Source organism: Xenopus tropicalis, chromosome 3, assembly GCF_000004195.4.
Source record: "Xenopus tropicalis strain Nigerian chromosome 3, UCB_Xtro_10.0, whole genome shotgun sequence".
NCBI lineage: Eukaryota > Metazoa > Chordata > Amphibia > Anura > Pipidae > Xenopus > Xenopus tropicalis.
The window spans coordinates 59,767,131-59,786,993 of NC_030679.2; the positions used below are offsets into that span (position 1 = coordinate 59,767,131).

Below are 19,863 nucleotides of genomic sequence, written 5' to 3' on the forward strand. Positions count from 1 at the left end.
GGGCTGTTTCACAGAATACTCCAAAGAAAATATACTACCTATTAAATATATACATTTTATATAGTGCTCCCTTGTCTCTATACATTTTCTGGCAACCCAAAAGAAAAATAAACCAAGAAAAATATTATTCTAAATGAAATAAATGTTATCAGCTCAAGTTTACAGTGGAACTTGCTAATAAGTCATTTATGAAAGATTTTATTAAGATGTTGGCGAAGTTTATACATAAGGGATGTTAAATGTCACTTATATACTAGAATAAAATTGAGTTGCACAGCTCATAATATCTTCTTGGGATGCATTATATTGCAGTTAAAGGTTTTGAAATACCTACTGTATTGCCTTACAGAGAAACTATAAATAATGCAATATTTAGTTATTCTATATCTTATTACAGGAATGGGATCCCTTATCTGGAAACCTGTTATCCAAAAATTCCAAATTACTGTAAGGCCACCTCCCATAGACTTCATTATAAGCAAATAATTCTAATTTTTAAAAAGGATTCCCTTTTTCTCTGTAATAATAAAACAGTAGCTTAAACTTGATCCTAACTAAGATATAATCCTTATTGGAGGCAAAATAATCCTATTGGGTTTATTTAATGTTTAAATTATTTTTTAGTAGAATTAAGATATGGAGATACAAACTATGGAAAGGCCCCTTATCCAGAAAACCCCAGGCCCTGAGCATTTTGGATAACAGGTCCCATAACTGTACTAATAAATCTTTTTGTGACAAACATTTGCTTTGTATAGCCTTCAACTGACATTACATTCCCATTGTACTGTACTTTATTGCCCCCATTGCATTTATCTAATGCAAATATGAAGTGGTAAATGTATTATTTTCCAATTTTTGTCTAACCTTACTGAAGGTGTTACTAGCTCATTTTGGGATTTGACCCTTTACTTATTAGACTCCATTTTTCACACAAACTTTCAACGCCTACCTCTTAGAATTATATTCTAGAAGGCAGCAATGGACATGAAATAGTGAACAACTGGACATAGGGGTTGATTTACTAAAAAAAGTGTTGAATTTGAGAAAAGCAATGGTCCATAACAATGGTCCTTAACTGGCAGTAGACTGATTAAAACTAATCACTGATTACGCTTGGGTGTTAATACAGTTAGTGAGATGATAATGAAAATAATAGCTCTGCTTCCATAAGCACTGGAGTTTCCCACACTGGCACCAGATAAAGAAATATATCTCCATTTCTCCTATAGTCTTTAACATTGGATAGCACAAGTATCGTAGGTTATCTGATTTTGTACTCAGCATGAGTTACTAACAATAAAAGACTTATTTTTAATTACTACATGCAATGATAAGAGTAAAAGTGAGTGTTGAATTGTGTATATTAAAACAACATGTTACTAAATTGTGCTAATTTATGGTAGTGCACAGTGCTCCATTTGTATGTTGCAACTTTAGTCACTCTATAATGTGTCAGTAGAATCACTGGCAAATAAAGGGTGTACAGGTGCTCATATCCTGTCCCCTTCCCTCACAGGCTCAAGATATAATTTTTTGCCCTTCCAGTATTTGAATCACAATTTTTTGCCTGCTTTTTGCAACAATTGCTCTGGATTTTGTAGTTGTGGGTAAAAGCCTAGTGCCTTGGAACATTTTTAATGCCCAAGACAGACTAAAGATGTTTGTAACATAAGGCCCAATTTATAAAGCATTAATGCAGAAATGCTTACTATTTTGATTATGCCTAACTAACGTCTTTCAGTGTTTAAATGTCTATTTATAAACCTGCAAAAGTCTTTCTCAAATTCAAACAGATGAGGAATTAGGTGATAATGTAGTAATGAAAGCTTAATCGGAGCAGTATAATGTTGATGAAATCCCAGTATGTCAATAGCATTTTAATGATTACTGCAACATGATTTATGGCTCACAAAACATCAATCAGGAATCAAACTTGACCAAAAAGTGTTTATCCTTCTACTGGAAATGTAGCCAGGTCTGAGTTTGCCAGCATAATTCTAAGCATATTCAAGGCAAACACAATGTCAAATGACTTTATAAATATGCCAACATGAGTCTAAAAGCATGAGCATTAAATATAAAATATGAAATAACAAATTATATAGTTCTGTCAAAGTTGAAGGTTTACAAATCTATTTCTAGAATATTTCAAGATTCTAGCAACTTTCGTATATAAATATGTGTATGCCATAGCCTAGCTCTATTTAACTAAAACAGTCCTGTGCCAGAAATACACTATATGGCCAGCAGTATCCAGACAACTGCTATTACAACATTTTATTCTAAAACCAAATAAAGCTAGAAAATTGTTAGTGGGATTTGCTTCCACTCATCAGTTATAACATTATTGAAGCTGGGCACTGAGGTTGGGGATCAGTTGGGCTCACAGTAGGTACTCCAAACTACAATACATCCTACAGGCGTTCGGTTGGGTTGAGGGCAGGGTTTTCTGCACGCCAATCAAGTTCTTTCATTCCCATCTTAGCCCACTATTTATAAATATTGTTACGTGGTGTTAGGCTTGTGTGCAGTTGCTCACCCATGAAAACCCACCAAGTTAAGTTCTTGAGGAACAGTTGCTTGATGTTTCTTTAAACTTTAAACTCAGCAGTAAGTGTTCAATCTGAGCAATGTTTATGTACTACATACTTCTGAACTCAGCAGTCCCTTTATGTGTGTTTATATAGCCTGCCACTTCATGACTGAGAAGTTGTTACTCCTAGATGTCTCCACTTCATATTCACTTTGCCTACAGTTGATCTTGGCAGCTCAAGCAGGGCAGACATTTGAAAAATGGACAAGTTGGAAAGATGAAATTCTCTGATGGTTTTGCAATGAAACTCAATATGGACTCTTCATAGCTTTGTAATTACAAGTAATTATACAGCCATGCCAGCTATGGGTATGACCTATACCCAACTAATTAGTGTCCAGAATATTTTTACAGGTAAACAGAAAGGTGAAAAGAGGGAGAAGAGATAGGATAAATGAAGGAAGGAGTGGAGGGGAAGGGGAATCAGGCACCTGAGAAATCTTAAAAAAAAAAAGGCAGCAGAAAACATTCGCTGGGTACATTGGGTACATGGGTGTCCAAGTGATTTATAGTATAGCTAAATTAACCTTACAACCAATACATACCAAATGCCAATCCTAAATGCAATATGCTGTATTTTAGTTCATAAATGTGGTGAGAACCAGCTGGCACCACCAGCATTAACCCTTTTCAGCCATTTGCTTTCCACCTATAACAGGTAGCACCAATATTAGTGCATATGTGCATTTGTTTTATACTACAACCATAACAATGGAACTGGCCTCTACAAGGAGCGATCTCAATGCCCAATATTGGTAATTACCGTCTGCAATAATAACGGCTTAATCCCAGCCCTTGGCATATAGTGAGTGTTTCGGACAATGTACATCCTTGGGGTGAAAAGTGACTACCTGTGACCACAAGCAGCACTTGCCTTTGATGTCAGTAGCATAGTAGAAAATGGCTCATAGGCAAACCGTAACTTACACTTACCAATAGTTAGCGGCGCTAAAGCAGCGCAAAGTTATAACACGGAGTGTTTAAAGAACGTAAAACTGTGGATTAGGATGAAGATATTAGGTCTACCTCAAGGCTAAGCGAGCAGCGAGAGTGCGGCCAAGTGGTAGTAGTTGTAGGTTAAAGCATGCAGGTGTGTGTAGTTGCGCCAGTAACCCGTAGGCTCCAGTAACCCCCCAGTAACCCGGAGGCTCCAGTAACCCGTCAGTAACCTGCCAGTAACCTGCCAGTAACCCGCCAGTAACCCGCCAGTAACCCGGAGGCTCCCTCACAGTCCGCGCCCAGCAGCGCACACTCCTCAACCCGAGCGGCTCCACAGCCCGCCGTGACGTCACCCAGCGCGCAGCCTTTTGAGCTCTTTAAAGCAACGTGAGATGCTCCGGGCAGCAAAGTGAGAGAAGAAGCAGCGGGAGTGAGGCAGAGAGTGAGGCAGCGATTGTGCAGCAGAGTTTCGTGCGCGCAGCTCTGACTTATAGCAACTCCAAGCCCTGCTCAGCCCATACCGCTCTCCAGTGTTACCCCCCGGGGGCAATGCACTTTAGCCTGCACCATTAGAGCAGCGCTGCGCACACTATCCAGGATCTGATCGGCACCATGGACACCTCCAAGACCAGCTTCTTCTTGTTCTCGGTGCTGTGCAGCTTGCAATTGGTCGGCGCTGCTCGGCCTGGCAAACAGCAGAGAAGCTGCCCGACTCCATGTGAGTGCGAACAGGAGGGGATGTTGGTGCGAGTGGACTGCTCGGATCGGGCACTGACTAGCCTGCCCAGGAACCTCAGCATCTTCACGTCTTACCTGTAAGTACAGCCAGCAGCTTTGGGGACTCATGAGTATACACATACATAGTACATACACAGTACATACATGCTCTGCCTGGGGATATTGGCTCTGTACCTGTGCCCAAGGTATCATTCAGGTACTCGCGCAATAGCAGTTCCGTGACGGTGGGACTTGAGCTTGATAAATTGCGCTAAATCTATGGATGTATGATTGTATGGGCAGCTTCTTCAGCACTGACTTTGTAACTTTCATATGCACTCTTCATCGTGCGAGCCCTTCTCAGTTAGTGCTGCAGGGCTGTCTCTAGTTACCTTGCCATGCAGCTTGCAAGCACAATGCTCTCACTTTACATCTTGTTATACAGTGTTTTAAGAAGTTGTGTCCCATTGAGATATACATGTCCATTATCCCATATCACCTTTATAGGTGACATACTGTATCTCTAAGCTGCTGCTGTCCATCTATAGCTGAACTACCAGTTTAGCACAGCTGGAATGTGGCAGGCTGGGCAGCAGCTGGAGGATGGCAGACTGGGCATGTCTTATGATCGGACTGGGTCATGGGGTACAATCTTTAGTAGAATGTCAGAAAATGCACTAAGTGATCAGTGGGAATAGTTGTAATTATCTGGTCAGAATACATTGTTGGACTTTTACTGACAGCACTTGAAGGTTAACTATTATTTAATTATATGCCAGATCCATTAATAAACCAGTTAGCTTTGGTGTGTGGTTGTCTATAGTAAGATAGGTTTCATATCTTGTACACTGAATAGAGAGTAAATTGAGTCCCTTTAAGTTTAAACCTTAACTTATACTACAGTGACTGGTTATCTTTTGCCGTAAATTCCTTTTTAATTTCTATATCTAGCAACAATAAAAGCACTAAGGTGGCACCTGTCTAAACAAAAGTAATTGTATTGTAAGCTCTGAGGAAGCAGATCTATAACTGTCATTCACCTGAAGAAGGGACTGCTCACGGAGTCATTACACTTTACACAGCTGTTGCCTTTACTACCCAGGTATCTGCTAATACTCCGATTGGCTACAGACCTTAACACCCTTTTCCCTTTCCTACTTCCCTGGTTTATATAAACAGCATCATCAACTTAATCTGTGATTTTAGGCGGCAGCGTTTCCTTTCAGATAGATTCCAGCAAGTTTACTACTGTTTACTACTGAGCGGTTTAGTCATTATTGGACAAACACAGCTTCAAAGAGAGAGTGATTAACCAGTTGTGCTGATTATATAACTCTTGACAAGCAATGTTATCACTAGAGGGGCTGATTTATATCACACTTGGGATAATATGTCTTGTCCACTCCTGACTCTAAAAAGTGTATGAGGTTTTTCTGAGCTAATAAAGCTACAGTATTATTAATTTTATGGAAAAGGGGGACTTCTTTGGCACAGATGAACCTATTGTATTGTTCATGTTTTACTGCATGTCAACAACAATTGCAATACGTTCTGTAAGTGTTTGTCAACACTGCTGCCTCTGCTTGCTAGCTTGCAGTGTACTTGTTAGTTAGACATTTCTAACTACTCATTCCTAACTGCTCTGTTAGCAATTCCACGGTAAGGATAATATTTGCATTTTACTGGCTAGTGTATCATGGATGCCTTGAAATACTTTTGGGAACAAACATTTTTGGATGTCCCTGTAAGATAGTGTATGTATAGGTTTGGCATTGACACCAAAGGCATAATTTTAAATCTACAGGGCATATTTACTACACAACAGCTGCTCGAGTAGGTCAGGGATAAGATCACAAAGCATATCCAGGAGGGAGTGTTTGATTAAGCCAGGAATTGGTCAGTAACATCAAGAGCAGTCTTGCTATAAATCAGATCAGAGAGTAAAATCAGCCAAAGCCCACTTGTAAATCAAGCACCAGTCAGTCACTGAAATCAGAAAGATACGTGCTGTGTGGACCACTTGGATAAATCAGTTTGTCACATTAAAAGGAGGTCCATTGATAAGTTACTGATCATAGGTCAAGTTCACTAGCAACCCCAGTGTAAATAAAGAGGCCGTGCCCACTTCAAAAATAGTCACATTTTCCACTTTCAAATATTTTTGCAATGATAACAACTCAGGATTAAGCCATTGTTGGCTGTTTGTGGTCTATTAAAAGGAGATGATCTCTTAAACGGTTTCATTTAAAACACCGGTGTTTTATATACACATATATATAATTTGTGTTTACGCTTTAATCAGTTGAAGCTATTATGTTCTGTGAGCAGCCATATAAGTTTATATAAAAACATGTACAACATAAATGAGAGGATGAGGAATGGAAAGGGTCATTTCGTCTTGCTGTTACAATGTTCTCTGCCACTTCATGGATTAAGCAAAGCCAACATCAAAAGATTAAATAATGTATATACATGTCACCTATAATTATCCAGAATCAAAAAAAGAGACCTAAAGGCATATATACAAAAGGGTGGGAAACAGTTTTGCACAAAGTTTTCTATACAATACTTTCACACCCAATTTAGTTAGGCTTTGTGGGTATTTTCAGAATATGTTAAGGAAATTGTATTTACTTTGGACAGTTATATTTATGTATTTATAAGTGTGTTCTCTGCTATTACACTACCCATCAGCATGAGTACCAATAATGTTGTGATAATGTTTGTTATACCACTGTACTATAAATCCGAGGTGCATGTACATGATACTTGTCTGTGAGCTGCAATATGCTGACTCCTTGGCAGGGTTATATAAAGTAAGGCGAGAGGAAACATTGATTAGAGCTGCGACGTGTTTATCTCTACCTTTGGTTTATTGAACAAGGCTTTGAACTGTGGAAGTAATATTTAACTGAGTTGTGAAGAACAAAGGCTGAATTGAACATGCAGTGCTGTGAATATGGCGGGAAATATGACCTGTATTTAGAAAATCTAAACTAAACTGGGAAACCTAACAGTCTGTTACAACAACTGGCCACTATCAACTTACCAAGTTCCAGTACCTATTGTTATACTTTAAATATAGTTTTTTTTTACCACTGATTCAGATCCCATCTAACTACAGCTCCTAGCATGCTTTAGAACAGGAATAAGTAACCACTCACACTCCAGAGAATGCATAGTTAAATCTCCCATATTGTTTTGAAAAACTTGCTGAAGAAAAGTTGAGAGTTGTATGGTATACATCAGTGTTCATATGCCCTAATTATAATGCAAAAATCCCACCAGGTCTAGTAACATATAGCAACCAATCAGATATTGCCTTATAACAGGTTACCATGACATTTATCATTGTGCAAAGGTTTTTTGAGGTGTTGTAACTTATTATTTTTCTTCAGTATTTTTCCATTGCCATCTTTCATGCACACCCGTGAAGCAACACATAGAATTTAACATGCCCTTTAGTATTATATTTCAACTAGTGTGAAAACATCCCTTCAGGAGCCAATTGTTATGTAATTTCATGGAGCCAGGATATCAGAATGTCTTTAAACACTCAAAGTGATAACTAGCAGACGTAGAAGAATTGGAATTTTTATTTGGTGAAACATGAAGATACGCAGAATATTGAATGTACATGATTTGCATTCCCTTTATTCTAAAAAAAAACCCTGCTCTTTGATGGCCATCACCAAGTATTCTGTCCTATATTGTTTAAACTTTTTTTGCACTTTTATTTGCTTAAGTTTTATTAAAAGTCAAATAAAACTTTTTGAAAAAAGCGTTCTGTATTGTGCATTTTCATCCGCTAATACTGGCTGAGGGTTGCTCAATGCCATTTCCACTGTTCCATTGCTATCAGTGAAAATGGACCTGCAACAATTTATTGTTTTAACAGTCATTCCTTATACTATAATATCTAAGGACAGTAATATTTAAGCCAGTATGCTTACACTATAAAATCTCATTCCTGTTGGCCTTCAAGCAGGGCTACCCATTCCTTGTTTTCAACACACATGGGGGGTTTAGTTCCAGAGTTTGAGGATCATGGGTCCACATACATCTAGACTGAAAACAAGAAAGGGGTAAAGTAACATCTCAAGTCCCTTAACCTTATACTTACAGGTTAGGGTTATATTTGAACTGTTGGTGTTTATTCAGTCTTAAGGTGGCCATTCACGCACCGATATTATCGTACGAAACCTCGTTTCGTACGATAATCGGTGCGTGTATGGCATGTCAGCGAGCCGACCGATATCGCAGGAAGCTGCTGAAATCGGTCGGCTCGCCGATCGGCCAAGTTAGAAAATTTTGATCGGGCGCCATAGAAGGCGCCTGACCAAAATTCTCCCTTCAGAGCTGAATCGGCAGAAGGAGGTAGAAATCCTATTGTTTCTACCTCCTTACCTGCCGATTCAGCCCTGAATGGTGTGTGGCGGATCTGACGATGTTTCGTGCGACCGACGGTCGTACGAAACATCGTGAGATCGCCACGTGTATGGCCAGCTTTACACCTACTCTTGTTGTTTCTGTTACAAAGTAACTAAAGCACAATGTACATAACTGGTGCTATACAAATAGAGTTATACATACATATGTGCAAAGAGGCTTACACAGGAGCCAGCCTATCACTCTTGCACATAAACATATTGATCACCTGTATAAGGGCTCTCCATGGTGGGGGTCATGAGTCAGATGAGACCCTCTGAGGGTTTTTTTTTGTCCCTCATCAGCACATGAATGCTATAATCTAGACCATAACCAAAAACATACAGGCAGGTTAATTGGCCCCTGATAACATTGACCTTGCTTTGTGAGAAAGTGAGAGAGACCTAAAGCTGGCCATACACATACCGATATAATTGTATGTAACCTAGTTTTGTACTATTTTCAGACTATGTGTGTGATCGTCCCCATAATTTTCTCACTATGGAGACTGGTCGTTTAGTCGATCTACCAGGTTAAAAAGTTTTGGTCAGCTAACGAAAAAATCTGCGCATGTATTGTGTATCTGACGATGTCCTTGGGGGACCTACAATGGAAGTCACATTTGTACGATTGGTGTCTGCCAACTATTTCATGTTAATAACATCCTACAATTTCAGTTGAATGTTAGTTTCAGATCCTTGAATTTAAATGTACGACCAATATCTGAGCCTTTAGACTACAAGCTCCATTAGGGCAGGAATTGATGGATAATGTATAATCTCAGGAAAGCACTAAATATGTCAGTGCTATATAAATTACAGCTTGTAAGTATATAATAAATAAACCCAACTCTCCTCCTTCTGTTTTTCATTTTCACCTGCTCAGCAGTCTGGTTCACTAATGAAGACTGCTTACCTATCCAACATTTGGAAGTTTATTTCTAATTACTTTAGGGTCCATTGGCTATTTGCTGTACCTGGGGGAAAGGGAGTGGACCTGAAGTGAAGTTTCTTGACTGCTCTCAGCATGACTGTAAGTAGCATTTCCACAGACTAGTTGCCAGTCCCTATACTGTAGGTAAGTTTAGTTCCTTAGCTGTTTATTAAAGTCTGTCACAGCTTGCTGAATACACAATGAGGGGTCTGCAGTTTTTCTGCCTTTTCTCAAATGCAAGTGGACACTACCTTGTGATCTGAAGTGCAATTAGGCTTTCAGCTCCCTGCCTTCGTGCACGTGTGGTCGCAACTAGCATCCTATTTAAATGCTGTGTGTTTGTTTTGATTCCCTAATCCTACAGTTCTGTATTTTTGTCTTTTGTTGGTTTTTTTGCCGAACAACTCTGAAAAGTCCAGATGCTGTGGCTTTTTGTTTATGTAGGGTTGTTTCATTTCTCCCCTTTTTCAGTGGGATCTCAGATGAGCTGGTACAAAGACTGCAGAGGGCTTTCATTAGTCAGGACAAGAATAACAATTGGCAGAGTAAATATGAGAGTAAATATGAGACCTTTACTAACAAATGGATCAAAGTGCTTTAAAGATACTCAGGTGTCTCTGTAGACATTATTCTTTACTTTTGAAACCTAAAAGAATATTATTGCTGCCTTATAAGCTTGAATAAATATGCCAAACAGCATTTTTTGTAATGCTAACATTTTCTGCTGTCTCCATCTGCAGTATTTTAGTAGTAGTAATTGCAAGCAGTGTTAACATTTAAAACAATTTGTAATGCCACTTTAATTATGAACACGCAATTCAGCCTGCAGATTGGCAAACTTTTGTGGTGTCTGACACTCTGTGTGAATTTGCTTATCTTTATTGATAAGGTTTGCAAGTAATGTCTAATTACAGGCATTGAATTTGCTTTCTCATTGGAAAAAGGAGCCTTGAGCCAGAAGCTGCTCTGCACTTCATTCCCTAGGAATAGTTCTCCCTTGGGAGACAATGCATTCACTTTCAAACAAGTCTTATTAAAAAGGCAATTTACTGTTTTTATGAAAAAGACATGTTGTAGAACTCTTCCAGCTAATTAAAATGAAGGATCTGCTGTTTTTAGGACATGCTACATTAAAAAGTTATTGCATCAGATTTTTCGCCTGCAGTTCTAGTCTGTGGCACTGTTCTGCCCCAGCTAATGGAAAAGATTTGCCTCCCAGCTATATAGGTGACAAGTAGTATTGCAAGTGATTACAAGCAGGGCCTGTTTTAGGGTAGGTAAGGAAAAGCATTAGGAGGGCATTTGCCTTGGGTGCTAACATCACAAGGAGCAGTGGATGAATACAAATATATAGTATATGTAAATGATATCCTTATAAATGGTGCTTAGTGATGTCATCTGTTATAATCAGTGCTTATTGATGTAACTTTGACCTTTGATTTTTTTTTTATTACAAGACCTGGAACAAACATTATGCCTTTAATTAATCTTTATATAACTGCTGGAAAATCCTTCTCAACTCCTGAGAGGGAACACATTTTTTCTTAAAGTGATACTGACACGAAAAAACTACTTTTCAAAATATGAATATACATAAAAAGCTACCTATAGGTCGTGTTGATGTTTTTTCGCTGACAGGTTTGGTTTTGTAAGTAATTGTTACTTGAAGTTCCTAAACCTTACTGTTTCGCCAACCTGACTGTCCCTTCCCAACCTGTCAGTTATAGCTTCTAATGCTAACAGACAAATATGTTATGATAGATGTAAAAAAAGATTTACTTTCTGGTGTCAGTATCTCTTTAAGGTTGCCCAGGACAGGGCAACAGAGCTCCAGATAAGTTTGCTACTGCCCCAGCATTAATGTTTCCCTTAGCATGTCAAGAGAAGTTCCTACCTTAAAGCATGTATCAAGCACAGATTAATAACTGCAGCCTGAAGCACTTTATGCATAAATAACTTGCCAAAGATCACAAGAAGCTGACTCTGGGATTAGCAGAGGTAAAACTGTAAATCAAATCCTTTCCTTGTAATTTATAAAATCATTTTCCTTATAATTTACACACACTAATCTAATGAGACAGGCTCTTATATGAAATGTAGATGAAAGTTTCCATACTGTCATATAAAATACATCCTCTTATTAGCATTCTTGTTTTTGTCCAATATGGGAAAATTAGGTACCAAGGTGATAAAAACACACAAATATATTCAGGAGCCTAAACTATATAGAATTTGTTGACTTATTTAAAGTCTAGACTAAAAGACATTAAACATCTAGCTTTAGGCAGAGCGCTAACTATTTACCCACACCACCCATGAAGGGGCAAAATGGAACGGATTACCTTGCACAAAAGTGTGTACTCTGCTGGGTATGAATCAACATTCAACTTAACCTTTGTTATTAATCCAACCTGATGTTAAAGAAAAAGCACAATTAAGCGAGTATATGGTACATTTAAAGGTCTACAAGAGAAACCATTTACATGACTGGGAAAGCTGAAACATCTAATGCAAGGCTGGTTCTGATAGAATGTTTCTTTAACATTCTATCATACGTAAATGCCGAATAACCTTACTGGAGGTCCGATGGCCGACACTGCTTGTTTGTGTTGGAAGGAAAGTTTGTTGTATTCCATGTTTTAAATATCACTCATTCCCAAACAAACATCGCCTGCCTCTCTTTTTTTTTTCAGAAAGTAGATGGTGGTCAGATTCAGTTTTTCCAAAATAATCTGTTTCTACTCCCTGGAAGAATGTATCTGTGTTACTTAAAATTTAGCACCAAACCCAAAATAGACTCAGTATTTGTGACTGAAATGGAAACTGACAGCACAAATTCTTGTGAGCCTTGTGTGACTTTCAGAGGCATCAAATCTAAAAAGCATCATGGGGCAGATTATTTAACCTCTTCAGTGACAAGCCAATTATGGTGTTGCATAGCTATATAACTATTCCCTCAAGTAGCTTTTCATTCTGTCACCCACCTAAGGCCTCATTCCACAAAAAGTTTAGTGTAGATGTGATCATATTTATCCTTTAATTGTGCTGGAAGGTTATTACATGAAACCAGGACAGATACAATTGACATGCTACATGGCTTCTTAGATAAATGCTGCAGACTGTATTAGCCATGAACTATGAATATATTGTCCAATTTTTTATCCCAGAACAATGCTGAGTTTCTGTAAAGCCTACACTGTAGGCAAATATTTTTATATTTTGGAATGATGGTAGCAAAGCAGCATCTGCATTAGATATGTGTAAAGTACATACTGACAAACAGACACTTATACTAAGCAGTGCTAATGGGTTCACAAAATGCAACTTGCTTTAACAAACATAATATTGGGACATTCTCCAGTATAGTAAGTGTCATTGTGCCATCTATTATGTTCTATCCACACCTTTAGGAGGCTTGTTATTTGTGCAACAACAGGTTTAAATTCCATCTTCCGTCAAAGTGTGCTTTAGGCTGCCTTTTGTTTGTATATTTTTCTCTGGAGCTCATGGTATTCATAGTAAGTTGCATAATCATTTACTTTGTAGTATTTCCATGTGCCAGCTAAGAGTAAGGAGAGGCTCGGCTGGGTTATTGATCATACTTCTAAATGCAGAGATTACTGTTAATGAATTACAATTTATTGCCTTGTAGATGGTATTGCAATAGTACAGCTTTTTTTTTTTCTCTTCACGTGTTTTGGAGAGTTGCTGCCATAGCACTAATGTGTTGAATGTTTGAAATAAACTAAATGAATACTTCCTGACCTTGTGCAGAGGAATGTCATGCAGTTAATGTATATTATTTAACAAAGGACAAGCATATTATTTTCTTTCTGACTCTTCTGTTCAGTCAAAATGCAGCTTGTCTGAAAAATAAGTCCAGCAAGGCATGGAGCTGATATTATTTTACAGTTAACTTCAGTCTTTTTGTCTTTAAGTCATATTTCCCTTTTTTGATAGAAGTATTGCCATGTATAAGAAGCATCTACGTAAGCAAGGGATACCAAATATATGGAATGACTAGTAAAGGGACCTCATTATCATGAGAAGCGGGACATTTATACATTTAAGCACATTTAAGTGCTACAGCAACAAAGTCCATTTTTAATATGTACTTGAGCTCCAAGTGATCTTGTTTTTTTTTCTGATTTTTGATTGTTCTTTACAATATTTGTCTCTAAACTTAGCCCTGAACTGTACCCCATATTCAAGAAACAGATGGCAGTCCCAAATCTTTGCATATTTTTAAGTATAATTTCACATATAATATTGTCATTTCACCCCTTCAATCTACATGCTGTAAGTCTGATTAGAAATCTTTGTACATACTTGCTGCAACCTGTATTGGTTTATTTGCAACCATGAAGCTTTTATGTTAATAATTTTGTAATTAACCATGTAGGATATTGATTGACTATTTAGTTTTAAAAGGAAATTTGTCAACCTTATTTAGAAAGGCTCTCTCTTACTTTTTGTTTACTTTTTTAAAAGGAATTAAACAAAGAAAAATCCCTGCTTAATTATTGCTATATATTTAGTGGCAGTTTGGAAATGTAGTAAATATTGCCAAGAAAAGCCTATAGACAGGGAGTTTTTTTTTTGGCAAGATTTCAGGTGGTTTTATGCTTAGCTCTAGGTGTATATTTCTATATGCAAACCCCTCTATCCTTTGATCCTTTTAATACCTGGTAATTTACCACACATATAAATCATACTCCTCTTTGTCCATGTTAAGGGCATATTTATGAAAGGGGGAAGAAAACAATCTCTATAGAATTCTCCAAGAACTACTCCCTACATAAATATGCCTCTTAACATTTATCCATATTCAATACCATACAAATGCTCAAAAATGATATTAACTATACTGGGGAAACCTAAAGCCTGCAAGATGGTTTTAAACCCACACCATCTATCACCCACCGACAGCCTTCATCTGTGGGTGGAATTCTGGGAGTTGTAGTTCTATAGCACCTGGAAGAAAACTGGCAGCCAGAGTAAAGAGTAAACAATTACAGAGAAAGTAGAAGTAAACCCTGGGCTGAGCCATTGCTGTAATGTAGCAGGGTTTTTTGTAATGGGAATATATAAGCAGAGATCTAAATGATAGGGGGACATACTAATTAACAGCAGATCTATTTTTTATGTTTTTATATCCAGAGCAAAGATGCTTTGAGGTTATATATCTGACTCAAGCAATATAATTGTTTTAAATCTGAGAATCTGAGAATTATTCTGTCTGGTTTTTGTGGAAGGAAGTTCTTAGCTAACTAAAGCCAGGCACAAGCTTGTTTCATATGTGCTGTGATGCAAAAGCGTGAACTATAAAATACATATATTTCAGGAATAATTATGGGCTGTATCGGGACAGTATCGTGCTGTTCGTTTGAGAGATTGCATAACAAAAAGATAACTAAAGCTGTTTTGGGGCCTTAAATTTGGAGTACAAATCTCCTGACATAGGAAGCCTGCGTCCAGCAGAGAACGCGTGCACCAAGCTGACCTTTTCAGTCTACATGCCAACTAAGATTAGGCTGTAGTAACGTTCTCGCTTGTTAACTTAGCTTTTTGCAAGCGTCACTTCACTATGGCAAGCCAGGCTGTTCTTATCCTCACCTCCTTTTCTTCAAGATGAAAGTAATGGATTCAGTTTTATAGGGTAAAACTTTCCACAGTTTCACGATAAACTCCCTCTAATGTCCTAAGTGAAATAATGACTAACAGGTTTTAGAAAATATTCAGCAAACTTCCCAAATTGGCAGTATAACTGAAAAAGGTGATGCATGCTTACATTGACTTGTGTTTGCTTTGAAGATTTGCAAATGCCACTGTTCAACGTGATTATGGAATAGAACAGAACATACACAGCACACACTGTAAAATAAAGAAAATATGGCCATCTAGGTGATGTTAACCATATTTTGCATATGATTTGCATGAGGGCAAGGCAAAGCCACACACATGTACAAATTGTACTGCCTGCGTGGTAAGGCACACCTTAACTAACTGACATGTAGTTATATTGGCACTGGGTGCCAAGGGAGTTCCATTTAAGAGGAGATTTTTACTTAATGTGTTATTTCTTTTACTTGCCAGCAAGGTGTGAGGGACTTTTACCACTTTGATCCTACAGAGCTTAACCAGATATGCCATAAGGCTATTACATTGTTTCATGGCAGGACCACCCCTTCTAAGTAGATATAGTTTATCAACTTTGTCAGCAAACACCTCTATGTCCATATTAAAGCCAATCTAAACCCTATATAGTATCTGAATTAGATGAGAATGCTAATTACCAGCACTTTTGTCAGTTACTGTATCTTGCTGTTATTTCATATACAAAGGTTATTGTGTAATATTGGATTAATGATATTAACCTGTAATAAAACATCAGAATGGAGAACATATAGCTGCTGTTCTTGCATTATCCATTGATAATATGTTAACTGCATATGTAAGTATGCAGTGCTGTGTAAGTGAGGTTGACCAAAAGTATAAGCATTTCCATTAATGTTGATATAAATCCTTACTAATATGGCTGTATAGGCCTTCAACCAAACAACTAGATCACATGGGCCCTCTGCTGTTTGCTTAGTCAATATGATTCAAAACAGATTTTTAATTAGTAAACCAACTGATGTGTGTTGGCTGAGGCCTTCCAAGCTATTTGTATGGACTAAAATTGCATGTCTGTCTGACCTTAACCTTAACTAAGCATATGGTGTCTTTACATGTTACATTTTCTATACAGCACCTATTAATCTACATTATGTACCTCTGAAGCCATACACAGGGTCGGACTGGGCTGTGAAGGGCCCACCGGGGCCCGCGCCCATAGCGTACCCCTCCCCCCGAGGGCCCCCCAACCCCCCTCGCAGGGCCCCCCTAACCCACCTCGCAGGGCCCCCCACCCGACGACCTTCCCCGAGCGCGTAAATATAACGCGTCGGGGCAGGAGCGTTCGGGCAGGGGGAGTGCCGCAAGGGTCGGGTCTGGGCCGCCGGGGCCCACCGGGATTTTTCCCGGTGTCCCGGCGGCCCAGTCCGACCCTGGCCATACATGGCAGACTGTGATTGGGTAAATAAATATGCCCCTCTCCCTGAACGTGGATATAATTAAAATAGTTTGGGTGAAAGAATAAAAGATACATGGAAACAGGTTGAGCAACACCAATCAAAACACTGATCTAACCATTTTTACAATTCTAACGAATACCTTACTGGAATTTCGGGTAAGCACTCAGGCCTAAATAATTTTACTTTGGATGCACACTAAATAGTTTTCCTGCAATGTTATTTTCCACTGAAGATGGTAACAGTAGACTTTATAAAGCGTAACAAGCAAAATGGGAATGTTTCAATTATAGGGATTCTTGAAGAAAAATAGTAATTTTCAGAATAAAAATAAAATGACAAATACTATAATTTATCTCTAAATATATTTGTCCTAGCTTGACATATTTTCTCCTCGTTTGTCATCTGCTCTCTAGCAATTTCTTTTTTTTTTTTCTTTTTGCACAAACTGTGTTTCTTTACATTCTCTTTATGAGCCTTATGTGTTTGTTTTTAGAATGTTGTCTATCATTTGTATATAAGTCTTAGTATATATTTTTCTTATTTGTTTGCTGCCTTTTCATTTTTCATGGAAGAACCCTGGCCTGGATTGTGGGATATATTTATTTTTGTCTTTTAAATCTTTGTGGGGTGTAAGAATGTATTAATGTAAATAACTGTTATACTGACATGAGTATACAAAATGGTTTTATAGAAGACAGCTCTAGAAATGGGGACTTAGAATTTATTTATATATGGTATCCCAGTGGAACCACTTTGAATATCACATATTCTTCTATAAAACAGGGGTCCTTTCTGGAAGAAAGCTAGATGCTAACAGACGCACCCGCAACAATTTTTGGCATGACTGCAATGGTTTCAGATGCGACTGGAAATTTTCTGCAATGCAATTTTGCAACTGTTTTGCAAAAAAATCCACCAATGTCAAAATGCAGAATTTCGCTGCAAATCCATGCCTGTGAAAAATTTCGCTCATCATTAATTTTAGCATTTTAGGGTGATATAAATGCAGTTCACATCACTAGTGTCTTCATCACAGTCTGCTGTTTGGACCCACCACCGCATGTTTCTGTATTTTCAAAACAGTTTCCAATAATATTGCTTACCAGATCTTCTACAGTAAGAACAGGCACTTATTCTCTTGAAATGTCAGAAGATGAAAGTAATGCCATTTCTTTTTCTGGTGGGTTTTGCATAATATATTGTCGAAGAGCAGCTCTAACTGTACCAGGAAGAAGTGTGGGAGTAAAACGCTTCTATGTCCATTTATTGGTTGATATCACTGTAAACTAGCATTTATATGCATTTATTTATTTCCTGAGCCAAGTACCTCATATTAGAGATTATCCAATGGCACACACTGACACACACTACTGTTTATGAAACAGTTTTAAAAGATAACTTAAAGGAGTGGTTCACCTTTATTACAGCTTTGATAAAATATAGAGATATGGTAATTTAAATAATGCTTGCAGTTTGGTTTAATTTAAAAAAGGGATAGTTTTCAAAATATCTACCTCCAAAGGTAATACTGCATAGATCCTTTGGTCACTGTGCTCTTTGAACCATCCCTTTAACCCCAGCTCCCCTCAAATGGCCCCCCTCTCTGCTACCTCCCCACACAGTATGGATCCTACAGATCCTTTACAGACCCGTAGCCTGCAGAGGCATGCACAGTTGAAGCTAGGTCTAGGAGCAGCTTCAACTTTGTGCACCTTTACATGTTTAAGACAGGTTCACAAGCACTTTAGAATGGAATATACTGTGCAGACAGGTAGCAGGGAGGGGGTCCAGTGGAGGCCAGTTAAGGGGAAGCTCGGGTTTGAGGGGGTGCTAAGTTCTGCTCTAAATATGGACTGGTTTAGATATTTTGTATAGAGATCTGAACTTCAGTACAATATCAGTTGCAGTCTACTGAGAGTTGTAGCATTTTAGACTAAATTAAGAGGGTGCTTCTGAGCTGCTATTTCTGTTATGTTTAGTTTGTAAATTAGACATAGATTTTGCTAAACTGTATCTCATAGATAAATGAACACAAAATAAAATGTGTACTTGATAATACTTAAAACGTTTAATGTATATCCATATTTAGTCACTACCTGTATAATATTTCTTTTAACAATCTGTTCATGATACATTTTTGTTTATTTTTATTTGAAATTTTAAGATTTTTTTTTTTTGTTAATATTGTTGCTCTGACTATAGTCACAAAAGCACGGGTAGTTTGCTGAGGATTTTTTTCTACTTATCCTGTTCACTGGGAATTAATAGAACATGAGTGGCACTGTCAACTCTGCTTAGGTGATTTTGCCAGCAGCGCATTAAATTGGCTAACACAAACCAGCAGCGGCTTTTTTATGCGAGTGCTAGTGCACTGTTTAAACATTTTAAATGTACACATGTTTTTTTCTTTTAATCTTAATGGTAGTGTTTTTGGAACAATTAAAGAGTGCTTGGAACTCTTTCCTAGATATGTCATAGCAGGAATTAGTGGAAGGAATCTTGCAATGAAATCACTGGGAGCAACTCTGACCACAAAATCGGTTTCCAACTGTCTTTATACATTAATAAATATGTAAAAGAAATGCAGACCAAGACCAAACGTGTATGCTGTGCACGAAATGGCAATTCTAAGATACCTGTATTAAAGTCTAGATTCTGTATTGTTAGAACCAGCTTACAAAGCACTAGAAATTCATAAAATGTGATTAGGAGGCCAGCCGCAATAAGACATCCATTCAAATATTAACATATTAACATGTTAATGAGTTACATAGTAGTGGAGGGTGACAAAAAACCAATCCATCTACGATATATACTAGATAGATAGGTACTGATATATTTTCTTTTTATTTGTAAAGGCTAATATCTTATATACTGTACATATTCTCTAGACTTATCAATAAGTCTAAGGGGCTGATTTACTAAGACACGATTTCGAATCCGAATTGGAAAAATTCCGGTTGGAAACGAACATTTTGCGACTTTTTCGTATTTTTTGCGATTTTTTCGGCGTCTTTACGATTTTTGCGTAAAAACGCGAGTTTTTCGGCGTCTTTACGATTTTTGCGTAAAAACGCGAGTTTTTTGGCGTCTTTACAAAAGTTGCGCAAAGTCGCGATTTCTTCGTAGCGTTAAAACTTAAAAGGCGCGACGTTTCGCGCAAGTTTTAACGCT

At 37.8% G+C, this 19,863-nt stretch overlaps 1 protein-coding gene across 1 annotated transcript in view; it reads left to right on the forward strand.

Moving 5' to 3' along the window:
- The first annotated feature begins 3,867 nt into the window (after positions 1–3,867).
- The window catches only part of lgr5 (leucine-rich repeat containing G protein-coupled receptor 5), a 107,275-nt gene continuing 91,279 nt past the window's right edge, over positions 3,868–19,863 (forward strand). Inside the window, exon 1 of the mRNA XM_002940173.5 lies at positions 3,868–4,350. Within this exon, the coding sequence (XP_002940219.2) occupies positions 4,148–4,350 (203 nt within the window). The 5' untranslated portion in view covers positions 3,868–4,147. The remainder of the gene's footprint in view (positions 4,351–19,863) is intronic.